This window comes from Prionailurus bengalensis, chromosome B4 (genome assembly GCF_016509475.1).
Source record: "Prionailurus bengalensis isolate Pbe53 chromosome B4, Fcat_Pben_1.1_paternal_pri, whole genome shotgun sequence".
NCBI lineage: Eukaryota > Metazoa > Chordata > Mammalia > Carnivora > Felidae > Prionailurus > Prionailurus bengalensis.
In genome coordinates, this window is record NC_057358.1 from 130,385,048 (window position 1) to 130,401,144 (window position 16,097).

At 59.2% G+C, this 16,097-nt stretch overlaps 1 protein-coding gene across 1 annotated transcript in view; it reads right to left on the bottom strand.

The window, feature by feature from the left end:
- Window positions 1-1,884: 1,884 nt before the first annotated feature.
- The window catches only part of MYH9 (myosin heavy chain 9), a 92,985-nt gene continuing 78,772 nt past the window's right edge, over window positions 1,885-16,097 (bottom strand). The window contains exons 26-41 of the mRNA XM_043563663.1: window positions 15,310-15,522; window positions 14,791-14,935; window positions 13,285-13,491; window positions 13,046-13,150; window positions 12,642-12,794; window positions 11,333-11,581; window positions 10,073-10,285; window positions 9,734-9,946; window positions 9,288-9,449; window positions 7,258-7,386; window positions 6,236-6,324; window positions 6,022-6,145; window positions 5,544-5,752; window positions 4,969-5,077; window positions 4,693-4,865; window positions 1,885-3,467 (exon numbers count right to left, since the gene is read on the bottom strand). Coding sequence (XP_043419598.1) covers window positions 3,350-3,467; window positions 4,693-4,865; window positions 4,969-5,077; window positions 5,544-5,752; window positions 6,022-6,145; window positions 6,236-6,324; window positions 7,258-7,386; window positions 9,288-9,449; window positions 9,734-9,946; window positions 10,073-10,285; window positions 11,333-11,581; window positions 12,642-12,794; window positions 13,046-13,150; window positions 13,285-13,491; window positions 14,791-14,935; window positions 15,310-15,522 — 2,611 coding nt within the window. The 3' untranslated portion in view covers window positions 1,885-3,349. The remainder of the gene's footprint in view (window positions 3,468-4,692; window positions 4,866-4,968; window positions 5,078-5,543; window positions 5,753-6,021; window positions 6,146-6,235; window positions 6,325-7,257; window positions 7,387-9,287; window positions 9,450-9,733; window positions 9,947-10,072; window positions 10,286-11,332; window positions 11,582-12,641; window positions 12,795-13,045; window positions 13,151-13,284; window positions 13,492-14,790; window positions 14,936-15,309; window positions 15,523-16,097) is intronic.

Below are 16,097 nucleotides of genomic sequence, written 5' to 3' on the forward strand. Positions count from 1 at the left end.
GGACAGCTCACGTAACCGCAGTCATTGTCAAGGCCAGCAAACGGACCCTAGCACCGCGAACTAGCTGGCAGACCTCACTCAAATTTCACTCGTTCCTGCACGCGCTCGTTTTAGACATAAAGATGGTCCTGCGACGTGTTACCACCGGTCCAGTTCAGGTGACCATCGCAACACTCGAGACCCTTCTGTTGCTGCTGGGGCGCTCCACAGGACCGAGCCTTGAGGGTGACACCTTCTCAGGACGTCCCTAAGTCCTGGCGACCGCCGATCTGCTGCCCACCTCCATAATTTGGGCCTTATGAGAATATTTCACAAGCGGATTCGTACAGTGTGTAACCCTTCAAGGCCGGCCTACAAACAATTCACCCAGAGTGATGCCCTCGAGCTCCATCCGGGTTGCTGCCTATATAAATAGCTCTTTCCTTTCTGTGGCTGAATAATCAGTCTCTAAAGGAGGGACAGGACCTCGGAGGCCCCTCCCAACCTCCTTCCGCTGTGCCGGGATCCCCCGCGGAACCCCCACGTGTGGAGGTCTCACCTCCAGGAGCCGGTGGCCCTTCCACATCGCTTGGCTCTTCTGCAGGGAGAGTCCAGGGCACGGCTCCCTCGCCTCTGCCCCTGTCTTTCTCTCTTTACTCCCTCCTTGTCCTTTTCCAGAGTGCACTCTGTGAACCTCCTTCCCCCTCTGCCTGGTGGGCGGGTCAGGCAACCCAAGACTGCCCAGCCCTTGTGGGCAGAGGTGGGGACCCGGTCCAGCACTACCCCTGCGCAAAGTGCAGCCAAGTCACGGATCTCAGAGGGGAGAACCGGTATTTGCCGAGTAGCTGCAGGGGGTTGAGTGGGGGGGGGGGGGTTTCCCCTCAAAAGATGTGTCCATGACCTAATCTCTGCAACTCCTAACTGTGACTTTATGTGGAAAGACCTTAGGTCTCTGCAAATCCTCTAAGTTAAAGATCTTGAGATCGTCGCAGGTTGTCCGGGCGGGCCCTAAATCCGATGGCTAGTGTCCTTACAAGAGACACAGAGGAGAGACGACAGGGAGCTGGGGGGAGGGCCCAGGCAGAGGCAGAGATTTGAGGGACGCCTGGAGCCAGAGAGGCAAGCTCTCCCCTGGAACCCCCAGGAAAGGGCAGAGCTAAAAGGAGGAAAAACACCCCTAGCCCTTGGGTGGCGCGCCCCCCCCCCGCCCCCAGCTCTGTCATCTGCCGGGCCCTCGAGTGTCCTCGCTGGAAGCTCACAGCCTTCCTTAGCAACCGAGGTGGCCAAACAGAGGTCCCGGGATGCTGGCGGGCGGGGCAGCCACTTGGGTCCACAACGCTGACCAAGGGGGTGGGTGCCATGGCCCTTCTCTAAGGAAGGCCTTCTCCCCCTCCTTCCCTCTTGTTCTCACTGCCCTCCAGGTGCCCAGCAGGGGGCCGGGGTTGTGCTCAGCCTATGTTAAAAGAACGAATGAACCAATGAGCAGATGAGAGCTTCAGCGGTCCCCAGCAGTCCCGTGGAGTCTCCCGCGCTGACACACGCAGGCCCAGTCACCGCCTCCCTGGGTCCTGTTTATACACAACTTGGGATGAACCCCCACACAGGGCAGGCTTTGCTTCGTCTGATGACTCCGGAAGCTCCTGGAACTTAGCATCCCGGTCTGTGTCCCTGTCCCCAGTCAAGCACACAGTCGGTACTCAATAACGGAAGCGGACTGAGGTTTCTAGGAGTCCCTCTTAGCGGACTGAGGTTTCTAGGAGACCCTGGCCACTGGCCCAGCCTCCGCCATGCTGAGCTACCGGAAGCTTCTAGAAGATGCGCAAGTAGGTGCCCGCTGCGGAAGCAAAGCACAGTCCCTTCCAGGCCACCCGCTCTGGCAAGACAAGACACCGGCAGACACATGGCTCGTAGCACGTGGTACTCTTTATTGTGACGCTCAGTGGAAAACATCTGTAAACCAGCTAACTGTAGTGGTGACAGCCGTAACGCATGCTAAGGCACTTTTATTATATAAAAAAGGGGTGGGGCTGGGAGCTCCGTTCACTCCTTTGTGACAGCAACTGGGACCTGAATTCAGAGCTTTTTAGGCATATGTAGCTTTCGTGTATCTTCATGATTTGTTGAGTTTGTTTCCTTTAAAAAAAAAAATGCCTTCTTTGCCATAAGTAAGTCTAAATGCAGCATATACAAAACAGGAACACAGGTGAATTAATTCAGCAGCCAGTGTAGACCAGCGCAGGACAAACTATTCTCTTCTAAACGTGGTTCCAAAGGAGAGGCAGTGATAAAGACTTGGAATTGTATCATTTATTATAAGAAGGGGAAAAAAAAGAAAACTTTTTTTTTTTCCTTTCAAAAACATCTGTGCGGATGGCAGAGATTCAAACCGTACTCAGTCAATGCTGCAGATAATCTACCCTCGGGCCCCAGTCCTAGAGTAGGTACGAGATCACGGGAGGGCCACTGGCCCTTTGCAATGAATGCTCTGGCTGTCAGACTTGGGACAAGTCCCTTAACCATTAAATATATTTGGTCCCCAAGAATGTTGGGAGAAGCCACTGCGGGCCTTTCCAGCTTGGCCCCTGGGCCCGGTCTGCTTGGCCCCACAGCCTCGCTGTGGCAGGGGGCAGGCTGCCCTCGGCAAAGGAGGGAGGGGGGCCGTCATTGCACTTGAGACGCTGTAGAATCAGGAAGAGGACAGTGGCGCTGCCCAGAGGGGGTGGGGAGGAACGACCCTCCTTCCCCACCCCCCCACCCCCCGCATTCTGTGCCCTGCACAGAGGTGGCATCCCTGGGCCTGCTCCTGCCCGATCGCCCAGGGCCCACGGGAGTGGGGGGCCGACGGGCCGGAGGGTGTGAGGTCACCGTGTGTGATTGCCAACAGCAAAGAAGGAGGGGGAGCTGGTGGCGGAGGAGGGGGAAGGTGACAACTCTGCTGGGGTGTCGAGCTATCAAAACTTCTTAGTCTGGAGAAAAATAGATTCGTAGAAAACTCTCTTGCCCGTCCCCGGTGGCCTGCCCGCCTTGCCTCACCATCTTGTGCTTTTTGGCAAGAGAGGGCCAAAGATCCTGCTGGTTGCTCTGTTCCCAGGCCAGGGGCCCAAGACTCTGACTCTTTGGTATCAGATTCTGGGGGGCGGGAGGGGAGCAGGAGGCGGCTGCAGCAGAGGAAGCCAAACGCCCTCAAAAAGGCCTGGGGGTGGGCAGGGGGTGGGGTGCAGGCCTGAGGTCCCCTGGCCTGGTGGGATGGGGTGGGGAGGTCACGATCACAGCAGTCCCAAGAAGGCGGAGGGGGTGCTGCGGGGGCTAGGAAGGGGAGGCGGAGTCGTCTGTCGGTCGGTCCGTCCGTCTCGGGCAGCAGGAGGAGAGGTTACTCGGCAGCTTTGGCCTCGGCCCCGTCGGCTTTGCCGTCCACCTCCTCGTCCGAGCAGTCACCAGCACCTTTCCGGGCCATCCGGCGGGGCACGACAAACGGCAGGTCTCCTCGCCTGGGGGCAGAGGCACGGGGTCAGCAGGGCCGGCCAGGGTGACTGAGTTCAGCTCACACATTTCAAAGCGCTTTAGAGGGACCCCAGGCCCCAACATCGCACGGGGAGAAGTAACACGGAGCCCCGGGAACACAGCCTCCCGCTTTAACCCGAGACACTGGTGAAGACGAACGTCAGCAAGTTGGGACCGATCGAGAGGGAGAACGCCCAGAAGCAGAGGCACCTTCTGCAAAATGCCACCCTTCGCTCAAACTTCGAGCACACGGGTGTAACCAAGAGATACAGAGTAACTCCACACGGTACACAGATACCAACACCCTCTTCCCCCCACGTGCAAGAAAATATTAAGTCCTGGCTAGAACATCTGCTCTCGTCGATGTTTCACATTTTTTAACATTGATTTCTTCTTGAGAGAGAGAAGCAGGCTCCAGGCGAAGTCAGACGCTCAACCACGTCTTATCTTCTTTAGGCATAAAAGCAACGAGGGGCTCCTGGATGGCTCAGTTGATTGAGCGTCTGACTTCGGCTGAGGTTATGGTCTCACAGTTCGTGGGTTCGAGCCCTGCGTTGGGCTCCATGCAGACAGCTGGGAGCCTGGAGCCTGCTTCCGATTCTGTGTCTCTTTCCCTCTCTGCCCTTTTCTTGTTTGTGCTCTCCTTCTCTCTCTCAAAGATAAATAAACATTAAAAGGTTTTTCTTAAAAAAATTTTAAATTTAAAAATTAAAAAAAAAAAAAAGGAGATAAGAAGTGAGACCTGGGGGAAAGACCCATCTGATACTTCTTGAACGGAAACGCTCCTCGAGAAACGCAAGGCAGCCATCCTTGTGGGCACGGACCTTGTGACTGGGCACCGGGACTCACTCAGCAAATGTTTACAAGGCACCTAGCACGTGCCGGGGACGTGCCCGGTCACTTCCAGCAACTTCTAATGCAAAAAACGCAGCACGGAAACATCCTCGTCGCGTTGAGAGCGGCCACGTGAACAGATTTTTCAGATGAGATGGGAACGAATTACCCAGACTTCACGGTTTACTCAAAAGGCCGGGCAACGGCCCAGGGGGCAGAGCCGGCCCAGGGCCAGCGCGGAGCACGGGGCGCCTTGCCCACGGACATCTAGTTGATGAATGGAACCAGTTTCTAGGAGCCGAATTTGGTGAAACGTGCTCTTCGGAGCGCACTGACTTTCGGGAGGAGAAGGAAGGGTGTCGAGGGGGCCGGGCTCACCTGAGCTTGTTCTTGAGGGAGCTGACCTCGCGGTTCATGGCGTCGGCCGTCTCGGTGGCGTCTTCCAGCTCGCGCTGCAGTTTCCGGCGGGAGGCGTTGGCCCGCTGGGCCTCCTCCTCCGCCTCCTCCAGCTGCCGCTTGAGCTGCTTCAGGCGGGTGGATGCCTTGTCAGCCTGCAGAGATGTGTGGCCGGCGGCCCCGGTTAGGGGCTCTGATGCGGGAGGCCGGGGGACCCCTCGCCAGCCACGACCCGGGCGGCCCCGCGCGCAAACACACCTGGTCCTTGAACTGCTCGGCGTTCCTCCGCTCGTCATCCACCTGCAGCAACACGTCCTTGAGCTTCTTCTCGGCCCGACGCACCTGCTTGCAGGCCGCCTGGCGCTCCCTGCGAGGCACAGACACGGTGGCTCAGGGACCCTCCCTTCGAGGGTCCAGCCACACGCCACCAGCTGGACAACCTGTTCTGGGGCCTCGTGGGCATTTCCTCCCCAGGGAGGCCCTGAGGCCGAGGCAGGCCACCTCCACCGAACACCCCAGGTCCCCTAAGGGAGGCGCCGTGACCAGCCCCGTTTCACAGATGAGGAAACAGGCTCAGGGAGGGAGGTGACATAGTCCAAAGAGCAGATGTGGAGCCAGTAAAGGGGAATTGAGATGTGGGGCCCAGTGTGACCCCCCCCCCAGTACCTCCAAAGAAGCCTCAGTCTCGCTGAGCCCACAGGAACCCCCACCTGCATCTGAGTCAGCCCCCAGACAGCTGTCAAAACCCCCGCCGTAGAGGTGGCCCTCGGGCTCCGACCCCGGCCCCGTGAGGCCCCCGCGGGTCGCTGCAGGAGCCGAGCAGGGGCACCTACTTGGTCTCGTTGTCCAGCTGCTCCTCCAGCTGTGCGATCTTGGCCTCGAGGGCGGCGATGGAAGCCTTGTATTTGGACTTGACAGTGCCCTCCATCTCCTGCAACTTGACCTTGAGCTCCTTGTTCTGGCGCTCCAGCTGCTGCCGCGCATTCTCGTTTTTCTGGGCGTGGCTGCGCTCGAGGTTCAGGTCGGTGTTGATCTGGTCGATCTGCGGGAAGGAGGGCCGGTGACCCGAGGAAGGCTGGGGACCCTGGCTGGGGCACACGTGAGGCCGCTGGGTCCCCAGGGCTCCCTGATAACACCAGGCCCTGGGGCCGGCAAGCTCTGGGTCTTCCCAGGAAAGGGAGCTCCTCCAGAGCCAGGGTCCAGGACGTGCTCCCCTAAGCACCGCGAGCGCTCGGCTTCCGCCAGCCGCCGTCTGGGAGGAGCAGAGCCTTGTCTGGAAGGAATGCCCGCGCAGCCCCGGCCCCCGCCCACCTGCAGGTTCGCCTTCTTCAGCCGGTCGTTCACCAGCTCCGTGTTGCCCTGCTCCTCCTCCAGCTCCTCCTCCAGCTGGGCGATGCGGGCCTCCAGGCGCCGCTTCTCCTCCAAGGCCAGGGCTCTGGGCGAGGGCAGGGAGGAGTGAGAAGGGGCCTGTCCCAGAGGCGGGACACCCCCAGCCCCCAGCCGAACACGCCATGCCACGGCTCACCCTTTGCCGCTGCTGTTGGCAATCTCGTCGGCCAGCTCGTCCCGCTCCTGCTGGGCCTGGCGCTTCGCACGCTCGGCAGCTGCCAGTTCCTGCCACGGGGACCCAGACGGTGACCCCCTGGGGCGGCCCAGAGCCCCGAGAGCCCCCCCCCCCCTTTCCTGGTACTCTGCAAGTGCCACGTTCCGGGAATCCTGGCCCTTCCTCTCGACTCCCCACCCAGGCCTGCCTCCTCCACGAAGCCCTTCCTCATGAGCCCCTCTAACTCACAGGGCTGATTCCTTCCTCTCAGACCATAGCTTAGGCACCACGTGTTTGCAAAGCCCCTACGTGTAAGTGTTAGGAACCAAGCCATATGCTGGGGATGGAAATAAAAAACCGTCCTGCCCTAACGGATATGCTGGTTCCTCTGTGTTCTGGGGAGACTGGAAGTCGGGGGGATAAGGCAGGGATGTAATTAGGGTGAGAGCATGGGGGCTCTGAAAGCCTCAACAGAGACCCACACGTGACCTCAGAGGGAGGGATCAGCCCAGGGGCACTGGGCAGCCAGTCGGCTCACGGTACAGGAGACTGCCTAGGGCCGCTGGAAGGTTTTCACAATATGCCCCTCGCATGTGACCCACAAGGCTGGCAGGTGGGGGGCATGCCGCGCACCAGCGCTGGAGAAGGACCCTCCTTCCAGGTGCCAACTCCCAGCAGGAGGCGACGATTACCACCAAGCCTCATCTCATGCAAGGGAGCTGACCCCAAATGGTGACAATTTAATTCACACACACGTTTTACTCACACGAGGGAGCCTTGCTGCTTAACGAAACCCCTCGGGGATTTCCTTCATAAAGCAACCCCCCCCCCCCCCCCCCCATTGCCGGAGTTGGGCTAGTTCCTGGCCAGCAGCGCCTGGGGCGGGGCGGGGGGGGGGGGGGTGGTGGTGCCCAGGCTGGGCGGAGGCCCTCCGCTGCCCCCTGCTGGCCAGAGGGCAGCGACCCCCGAGTGCCCCCCGACTGCCATCCTCGCGGCCTGCCCACCTCCTGCAGCTGGATCATCTCGGCCTCCATACTCTTTAGCTTCTTCTCGTTCTCCTTGGCCTGTGCCAGGATCTCCTCGCGGGAGGTGCGCGTGTCTTCCAGCTCCCGTACGTAGTCCTTCATCTGGGCCTGTGGTGGGCAAGGGAGGCTTGACACCCACTGCCACAGCTGCCAGCCCCCCCACCCTGCGCACGGACACCCTACCCACAGGCACCGGAGGCTGGTTCTCGGCCTGACGCCACATTTAACCAACTCAACAGCGATAAGGACAAATGTCTCTTTACCCTGTGTCCTTTTTACACTTTTGTGACCACTAAGGTTACAGGGCATGGTTTTGGCAGTGTTAGTCACTGGTTACACATTAGTTCGAGCTGCTGTCTGGGTTTTGCCTTCCACGACTTCCTGTTGACTCGAGTCTGGCGCTCTGGAGCTGTCCCCCCCGTGCCACCCACCGCTCTAGGTCAACGCCCACCTGCCAGGTCAGCCCCGACCAGAGGTAGAAACCCATTTCCTCTGTTCTTCTCCTGTGATTTAAACTCTAAAGATCTTGGTCAAATAGGGTTTTGTTTTGTCTTTTTTCTCTTTCCTTTTTCCCTTTCTTTTTTTTTTTTTTATAAAATTTTTTTTCAACGTTTATTTATTTTTGGGACAGAGAGAGACAGAGCATGAACGGGGGAGGGACAGAGAGAGAGGGAGACACAGAATCAGAAACAGGCTCCAGGCTCTGAGCCATCAGCCCAGAGCCTGACGCGGGGCTCGAACTCACGGACCGCGAGATCGTGACCTGGCTGAAGTCGGACGCTTAACCGACTGCGCCACCCAGGCGCCCCTCCTTTTTCCCTTTCTGCAGGTAAATCCCAAATTGGGATTCTCCAAGCCAGATGGTACCAGGTGGAACCACCACCAGCAACGAGAGCATCTGGGCCCTACGACCTCGTCCACCGACACCGAATTTGGTCTTCCTGTTGCTGGTTTTCTGGGTGTGATGTGGCTTCTCAAGGATGTTTTTTAGGATTTATTATCTTTAACACTTATTTTTTAAAATTTTTTTTTTAACGTTTGTTTATTTTTGAGAGAGAGACAAAGCTTGAGCGGGGGAGGGGCAGAGAGAGAAGGAGACACAGAATCCGAAGCAGGCTCCAGGCTCCCAGCTGTCAGCACAGAGACCGATGCGGGGCTCGAACCCACAAACCGCGAGATCGTGACCTGAGCTGAAGTCGGACGCCCAACCGAGCCACCCAGGCGCCCCTCTTTAACACTTATCTTGGTCAACACTGAGTTACATACAGAAGTGCTCAATCACTATATCATATACCTGAAACTAACATAACTCTGTACGTTAACCACACTGAATTTATCGTAAGAATAAAATTAAGGGGCGCCCAGCTGGCTCAGTCAGTTAAGCGTCTGACTTTGGCTCAGGTCATGATCTCCCAGTTCGTGAGTTTGAGCCCCACATCGCTCAGAGCCTGGGAGCATGCTTCAGATTCTGTGTCTCCCTCTCTCTCTCTCTCAAAAATAAACATTAAAAATTTTTTTGAATAAAATTAAAATTAAAAACATGTAAGCGAGTAAAACTTGTGAACTTTAATCACTGGTGAGAACTCTCCAAGTATGTGTTCTGTGCTCTGTGCTGCATGTAGGGTTCCGTGCTCAGGTCGGAACCTCCCATCGCCGTCCCCCAAGGCTGGATTGGGTGGTTACGTGGGCCAGATCTGGTTTACTCTGGAAATCTGCCACCAGGTGACTACTTTCCTAACGTCATTGAGTTTCCAGGTTTACGTGGGTTTCTTTGTTTAATGGGCGCAAAGCCTACGATCTTAATGCAAGTTTGCTTCTGTTTTGCTTCCACTTGACCCCTGGGTCTGAGTCCCCACCCGTGAGATGGGGCTAAGGGCACGCGGGTCCTTCCTCAGAGAGGGGAAGGCGGTGCCCCTCGGCACTCAGCAGCGCCCCACTAGTGTCCCAGACCCCTGCGAGGCCAGAGCCGCGGGGGCAGCCGCGCCCAGCGTGGCCCGGCCTGACCTCACCTGCAGCTTCCGCAGCTGCTTGATGGCCTCGTCCCGGTTCTTGTTGGCTGAGTCGACGTGGGCCTCCAGGTCTTTCAGGTCCATCTCCAGCTTCTTCCGAGCGGCCACCGCCATCGAGCGCTGCTTCTTCTCGTCCTCCAGCTCTGCCTCCACCTCCCGCACCTAGGGGACGGGAGGGCGGTTCGGGCGGCTGCACCAGCCCCCAAGCCCTGCTCCACTCCGTGCCCGGGGGGGCTACTTGGGGCCAAGGACGATTACTGACCGAGAGGGTCCCTGACCCCGGTGACAGAGGGCTGGGGCGCAAGGACGTGGGAGGGGTGGACAAGGAGCCCAAGACAGCCCGGGGAGAGGAAGGAGAAAGGAAGCCGACCGGAAACTGGGGGGCGAGGGGGGCGCCCCTGGCCACCTCTGCCCGGGGGCAAGGGCAGTGGGAGGGTCGCCCGCACCTGTCTGACCAGCTGCTTCTTCTTCTCCTCGCTCTGCTCGTCGCGGCCCTGCAGGTCCCGCTCGAACTGGGCCTTCATGGCCTGCAGGTTGACCTCGAGCCGCAGCTTGGCGTCCTCGGTGGCCTGCAGCTCGTCCTCCAGCTCCTCCAGCTGGGTCTTCATCTCCTCCACCTGCTGCTCCAGGGCCCGCTTGGACTTCTCCAGCTCGTGGACCTGCCCCCCGCCCCAAGGGGACCACATCAGAAGCGGAGGGATGAGGCCTCTGGCCGCGGTGTCCGCTCAGCCCCTCCCCCTCCCCCCCCCCCCCCCCCCCAGGCCGGCCACCAGGTCGGTGCTCACGCTCTTGCCGACGTCGTCCTTGGAACTCATGAGGTCCTCCATCTCTGTGCGGAACTGCTTGTTGAGCCGCTCCAGCTCTGCCTTCTGCTCCATGGCCTCCTCCAGGGCCCGGGCCAGCGACAGCGCCTTGGTCTCCTTCTCCCGGGCCTCCGCCTCCGCCCGGTCGCGCTCCTCCGCGTACTTGGCAGAGATGGTCTTCTCCTCGGCCAGCAGCTGGGGGAGAGGTGGTCACCGTGAGCGTGTGGACCTCAGGCGGGCAAAGCACGCAGACCCGAACTCCTCGGGGGATGAGGGCCCCAGGCGCTGGTCCGAGGGGAGGGGACGGCGAAGAGCAGGCACAGGCCACCGCTTCTGAGCGTGGCGCGCGCCGTGCGGGGTGTCCTCGGAACCAGAGGAGGACAGAGATCACCTCTGCCGGTGCGCTCTGAAGTCTGCTTGCAGCGCTGACCATTTACTAATCGTGGTCCTGCAGGTCCCACGGTGCCCCTTCCGTGGGAACCCACGGGACACCTTCCCCTCTCAGAACCAGAAAAGGCTCTGCTCTCCTTAACAACCGGTCAGTGCTTCCCCTAAAAAGGATGTCGGTCTGGCCGCTGAGAGGCCCAGATCCCACCTGTGCCCCTCATGAAGGATGCCCGGGCAAGTTCAAGTTTCCGGTGTCCACCCTCCACGTGGGCCCACCCGCGGCCAGACCTTATTTCCCCACCTTCCTGTTCCCTCTGCCCCAACACCTCTTTGTCCCCGACCCGCTCCTTAAAGGGCCAGACGGTGAATGCGTGAGACGCCGCAGGACTCTGTGAAACCACGAAAGCAGCCGGAGACACCGGCACGTGAGGGAACGTGGTAAGGTCTAACGCACTTTTGCCCACGGCAACAAGTGCAGGGTCGTACCCGGCCGGTTGGGCCGACGCCGGACTTACTGTTTTTTCTATCCTATCCCACCGTCTGTGTCTCTGTAAGCTGCCTCAGAGTATTTGGAAGGAGACAGAGGTACGACACATGAATAAAAACCCTAAACAACAGGGGCACCCGGCTGGCTCAGTCGGTAAGACACGTGACGCTTGATCTTGGGATCGTGAGTTCGAGCCCCACATCGGGGGCAGAGTTTACTTAAAAAGAAAAAAACATCCCCACTCATTGTAAAAGGGGCTCATCATAGGCCATTTGAAAGACGTAAGGAACCGGAAAGGGGAAGAGACGCCCTCCCCGAGGGGGACCACCGAGCCCCTCGCACGCGAGGCCATGCCGTGCGGCACGTACCTGGTCGAACTTCTTCTGCTTCTTCTCCAGGTTGGAGGCGGTCTGGCGCTGGTGATCCAGGTCCACGAGCAGGTCGTCCAGCTCCTGCTGTAGCCGCGTCTTCGTCTTCTCCAGCTTGTCATAGGCGGCCGCCTTCTCCTCGTAGCGCTGGCTCAGCCCCTCTAGGTCCTTCTGGAGCTTCCTCTTGGCTTCCTCCGCTATCTCCAGGCACCCCACGCCGTCCTCCATTTTCTTCTTCACGTCCGTCATCTGGACGGGAGCACAGACTTAGGGAGGTAGCCGCCCCGTGCCCGGGACGGCGGCTTGCCTGCTACCTCACGGACGGAGGCCAGGGCACGGGGATGCCCCTCTTCCACCGGGGCAAGAGAAACGGGGTTTCCGCAGAGGGCCTCTGCCTAGAGTGGGCAGGCCAGGGGGAGGCCTCCCAGTCGTGACGAACACCAAGCCTTATTTTACAGAGATGGACCAGAGGGGAGGCTCCTCCATCGGCCTCTCCCCACGGACAGAGTCTGCGGGAGGCAGGAGTGCCACAGACACCCGTCCCACAGCCCCTCCCTGCTCCGGGAGACACAGCTGCCGCCCCGTACGTGACAGCTACTCCCACCCAGACTGTCACACGGGCTCCGGGCCCACCCCGAGGAGGTGGGGTGGGTCTCCTGGCCCAGCACACTGAAGACCCAAAACAGGACGTAGAACGGGGCTCTTGACCTAGTTCTGGTTGTGGGCGCTCTGATGGTCTAGAAAAAGACTATGGCGTCCTTCTTAGAACGATGCTTTAAGGCGCATAAGACATATAGGATCACCAAGTAAACCGATACGGAAAAATGCGGTTACCGGGTGCTTTTTTAAGCCGTGATACAGTAACCCACGTGCTGCCCTAGTAGCACGTCTAATACCAGCTCCTGAAGTGGCGGGGAGCACGAGGACACCCCCAAAGCCCTGCCTCAGCTCCGACGCGGTGACCGGCAGTTTCTATGGAACCCCAGCACCGCTGCGGTCATGGCTCACTGCCTGTATTCCTAACAGAAGAAAACGCTAAACGTCAGCCAGATTGGTGGCCAGACAGATGTGACGTCGCCTCTAGCCAAGTTCACGGATCCCTGAATTCTGCCTGGGTCCCCCTGGCTAGGAGCCCGGGCCGGGGAGGGTGCCCGGCTCGGGACGGGCCTGAGGGTCCAAACGTGCAGGCGGGTGCCCCGCCGGAAACCACCCCTCCCCCTCCCCCCCCCCCCCCCCCCTTGCAGAATCCAGCCAGTTTTCCTGGGTCATGCGTGCGGCCCGGGGCACGGAGGGGGAGCCGGCACTGAACCTGGGCGTGGAGGGTGGCGATCTGCTTCTCCAGGTTCCGCTTGGCCTCCTCCTCCTCTTCCAGCTGCTCCTTGAAGGAGTTCTTCTCATCTTCCATCTGCTTCAGCTTGGTGCTCAGGCCCAGCTTCTGCCGGTTCTCCTCCTGCAGCAGCTCCTACACCGAGGACGAGCGGGGGGCAGGGGCTCAGGAGGCGCCGAGTCAGAGCCTCCCGGGCCCCACACCCTCGACAGGATGGAGGAGCCGGTCCCTCTGATTCGGGGGACAGCTGGGGGCGCCAGGAGGACCCAGAGACCCCGTGGATACAGGGGAGGGCGGCTCATCAGATGAACCGGGGCAGCCGATGCCGCAGGGGCTCAGCGTCCTCCCAGGAAAGGTCCGGGGCAGGGACCGGCCGCCATCCTTACCTGTGTGTCCTGCAGCTGTGACTCCAGAGCAGAGAAGTCCTTGGTGAGTTTGCTGGACTTGCTGTCAGACTGGGTGAGGAGACCGGTCACGTTGTCCAGCTCAACCTGCACGGGGACGGAAGAGACAAGGGACAGGGACTGTGACTGCTCTGGCCCCACCTCGGCTCTCAGGCCAAGGTGGACCTGAGCTGCTGTCGAAGGCACCCCTGCCCAGGCCCGGGTCCCAGCAGAGGCCTCACCTGCAGCTTGGTGACCTTGTCGGCCAGCTCCGTGCGCACTCGCTCTCCCTCGTTGAACTTCACCTGCAGCTCCTGCAGCTGGGCCTCCACTTTCTTCCGCTTATGCTCGGAGTCCCCTTTGCCCTGCAGCAGGACCTTCACCTCGTTGGCCAGCTCCCCTCGCTCGTTCTCCAGGGTCTGCTTCGCCTTCTCCAGGTTGGCTTTCACCTGGTGGGGACAAAGGCAAAGATGTGCCAAGGGGACGTTGGTGCCCCGGCGTGAGGCTGGTCTTCCTAACGGCACCGGGGGAACCACCAGGTCCAGAGACAGAACTTGCCGCCTCTGCAGCAAAGACACGGGCCAAGTTCAGGGGATGGTGTGCGGGCAAGAGGTGTGGGCTCAGAAAGCCAGGCCCGGTCCATCCTCGTCGCTCAGCTGGACGGGGTGTTTGCACGTGCCCTCCCCTCTGAAACGATCCCTGCCAGCCTCCCTCACCAGGCAGAGGGGACGTTCAAGTGTAAGGTGTTTTCACGGCTCATCTACCATGACTTTGGCAACATTATCATAAGATGAGGGAAATTATAACTGCTCAGAGTCAGGCTTCCGGTAAAGCCTCTTTGAAATGTGATCTTCCGGGTAGTAACGTAAACATCTTCTAAAAGATATAAGAGTGGCGTTTACAGACTCAACTGCACACGCCATTCTACTTTGCGCTGAGCTGGCTTCAGGGTCACAGACAAGTTTGAGGGGAGCTGTATGAACTTGAAGGCGTGTCAGGTGAGAAAAACTGAAGGGCAGGGAAAGGCTCCCCCAGAAGGGATGCTGGTGGACACGGCGTGCTTCTGAGAACAACACGCAGGCCTCAGAATATTCTCAGGCCGCCGGCAAGAGTGGCTTGGCGCTGGGAGCCACAGCACTCAGAACGTGTCTAGAGAAACTGCCTGGCCCAGCCACCTGCCCAAGACTAGCGCGGTGAGCAGCCCAGGGCTTCCCACATAGATCCAGCTGACCGCTGAAGGTGCTCCACAGAAAACCCTAAGGCCTCAGCACCAGGCCACTCCAATCCCTTGAGGCTTTCTGGCCTGATGGGGTCCTGAACAAAATACCAGTGATGCTAATTTTTGAACAACTTACTGATCCCTTATTGTTCACCTGTTCTACGCGCCGTCAGCCCCACCCATCATGTATTTGCATGAGACAGACTATCGCTACACATGGGGAAACTGAGGCAAACAGGCTATTCTCCGTAGGCTCGGCCCTAGCGAGTGGCAGCTGGTCTCCAGGATGGCCTCCCTGGCCAGCAGCCCGGCACCGCCCTCAGTGCCGGATTGGCCCCCGCCAGCAGCCCGGCACCGCCCTCAGTCTCGGATTGGCCCCCGCCAGCAGCCCGGCACCGCCCTCAGTCTCGGACTGGCTCCCCCAGCAGCCCGGCACCGCCCTCAGTCTCGGATTGGCCCTCGCCAGCAGCCCGGCACCGCCCTCAGTCTCGGATTGGCCCCCGCCAGCAGCCTGGCACCACCCACGCACTCGCTTCGTCTGCTCTAGCTGCTCAGCCAGCTCTTCCACAGCCTGTGAGTGCTTCTGCCTCATCTCCTGGATCTGCGCCTCGTGGGTCTTGGCCTCTTCCTCGAGGGTCTTCTTCAGAATGTTCACTTCCTGTTCGCGTTTGGACCTGGAGAGAAGCACCCTCAGGATGGAGGCCAGGCCTGGGCATGCCGCCCGGGGCTCTTCTTCCCTGGTTGCAGATATGCCGGCAAGGGGCAGCGGCCGCCCAGCCTTGCTGCCCAGGCACCTCCTTCCTCGGCTGTGCATCCTCCAGCCTGGGCTCGTGGTCCCACTTTGTAGAGAAATCCGTGCCCTTTCAGCCTTAAAGCCCGCCCTAGCCTCACCCGAACTCCAAACCAGATTTTTCAACACCCTAGGGAGGAGCTGCCGAGGGGGCATTATCCTCTCTGCCTTCTAGTGCCGCCCGACCCCCTTCCCGGCCTCCCTCTCCCTGCCACCCGCCCCCGCCCCCAGTGACAGCTCCTTGGCCTCGTGGCAGACCTGAGCTCTTGCTGGGCTGCCGTGGAGTCCAGAGTGTCCTCCAGTTCCGTTTTCAGAGCCTCCAGCTCCTCCCCGAGGTCCCGCTTCTGCTTCTCAGCTTTATTCCTGGAAGCTCGCTCAGATTCCAGGTCTTCCTGGAGTTCGGAAATCTGTGATTCCAGCTCCCGAATCTTCTTCAGGGCCATGTTCTTCTGGGTGGCTTCCTCCTCCACTCTGCCAAAGAGAGCACGGACATCAGGAGGAGGTCCCTTCTGCCTCGGGGAGCAGGGTCTGCAGAAGAGGCTTTGGAGAGGAGCAGCGGAAGCCGCTTCTGGAAGTCATAACCATGGCTCTTAGGCGCTCCTCTCCGCAAAAACAACATTGGGAGCTTCCAGCAGGTTTAGGAGCAAAACCACTTTGAGACCTAGAAAACCTCACAGAAGAATCACTTCATTTTCCAAACATAACTCAATGCTCCAAACATAAAAATAAATAAAGATTAAGTGTTAAAACGAAAACACTTGAAAAGGGACTAAAATGTTACAGCCCGTCATGACAGCAACTGAGTAAAAACACGAAGGTTGCCGTAGACAATCTGTGAGGGATAATCACATGTCAGTGCAGGTTCCATGAATTGGAACAAATGTGCCACCCTGGCCCGGGACGTGACGGTGGGGGAGGCCATGGGAGGAGGGGCCTATGGGATTTCTGTGCACCTTCTGCTCAATTTTGTTGTGAATCTAAACCTGCTGTAAAACAAAGCTTTTTTTTTTTTTTTTTTTTTTTAAAGCACGCCTGTAGCCAGTAAG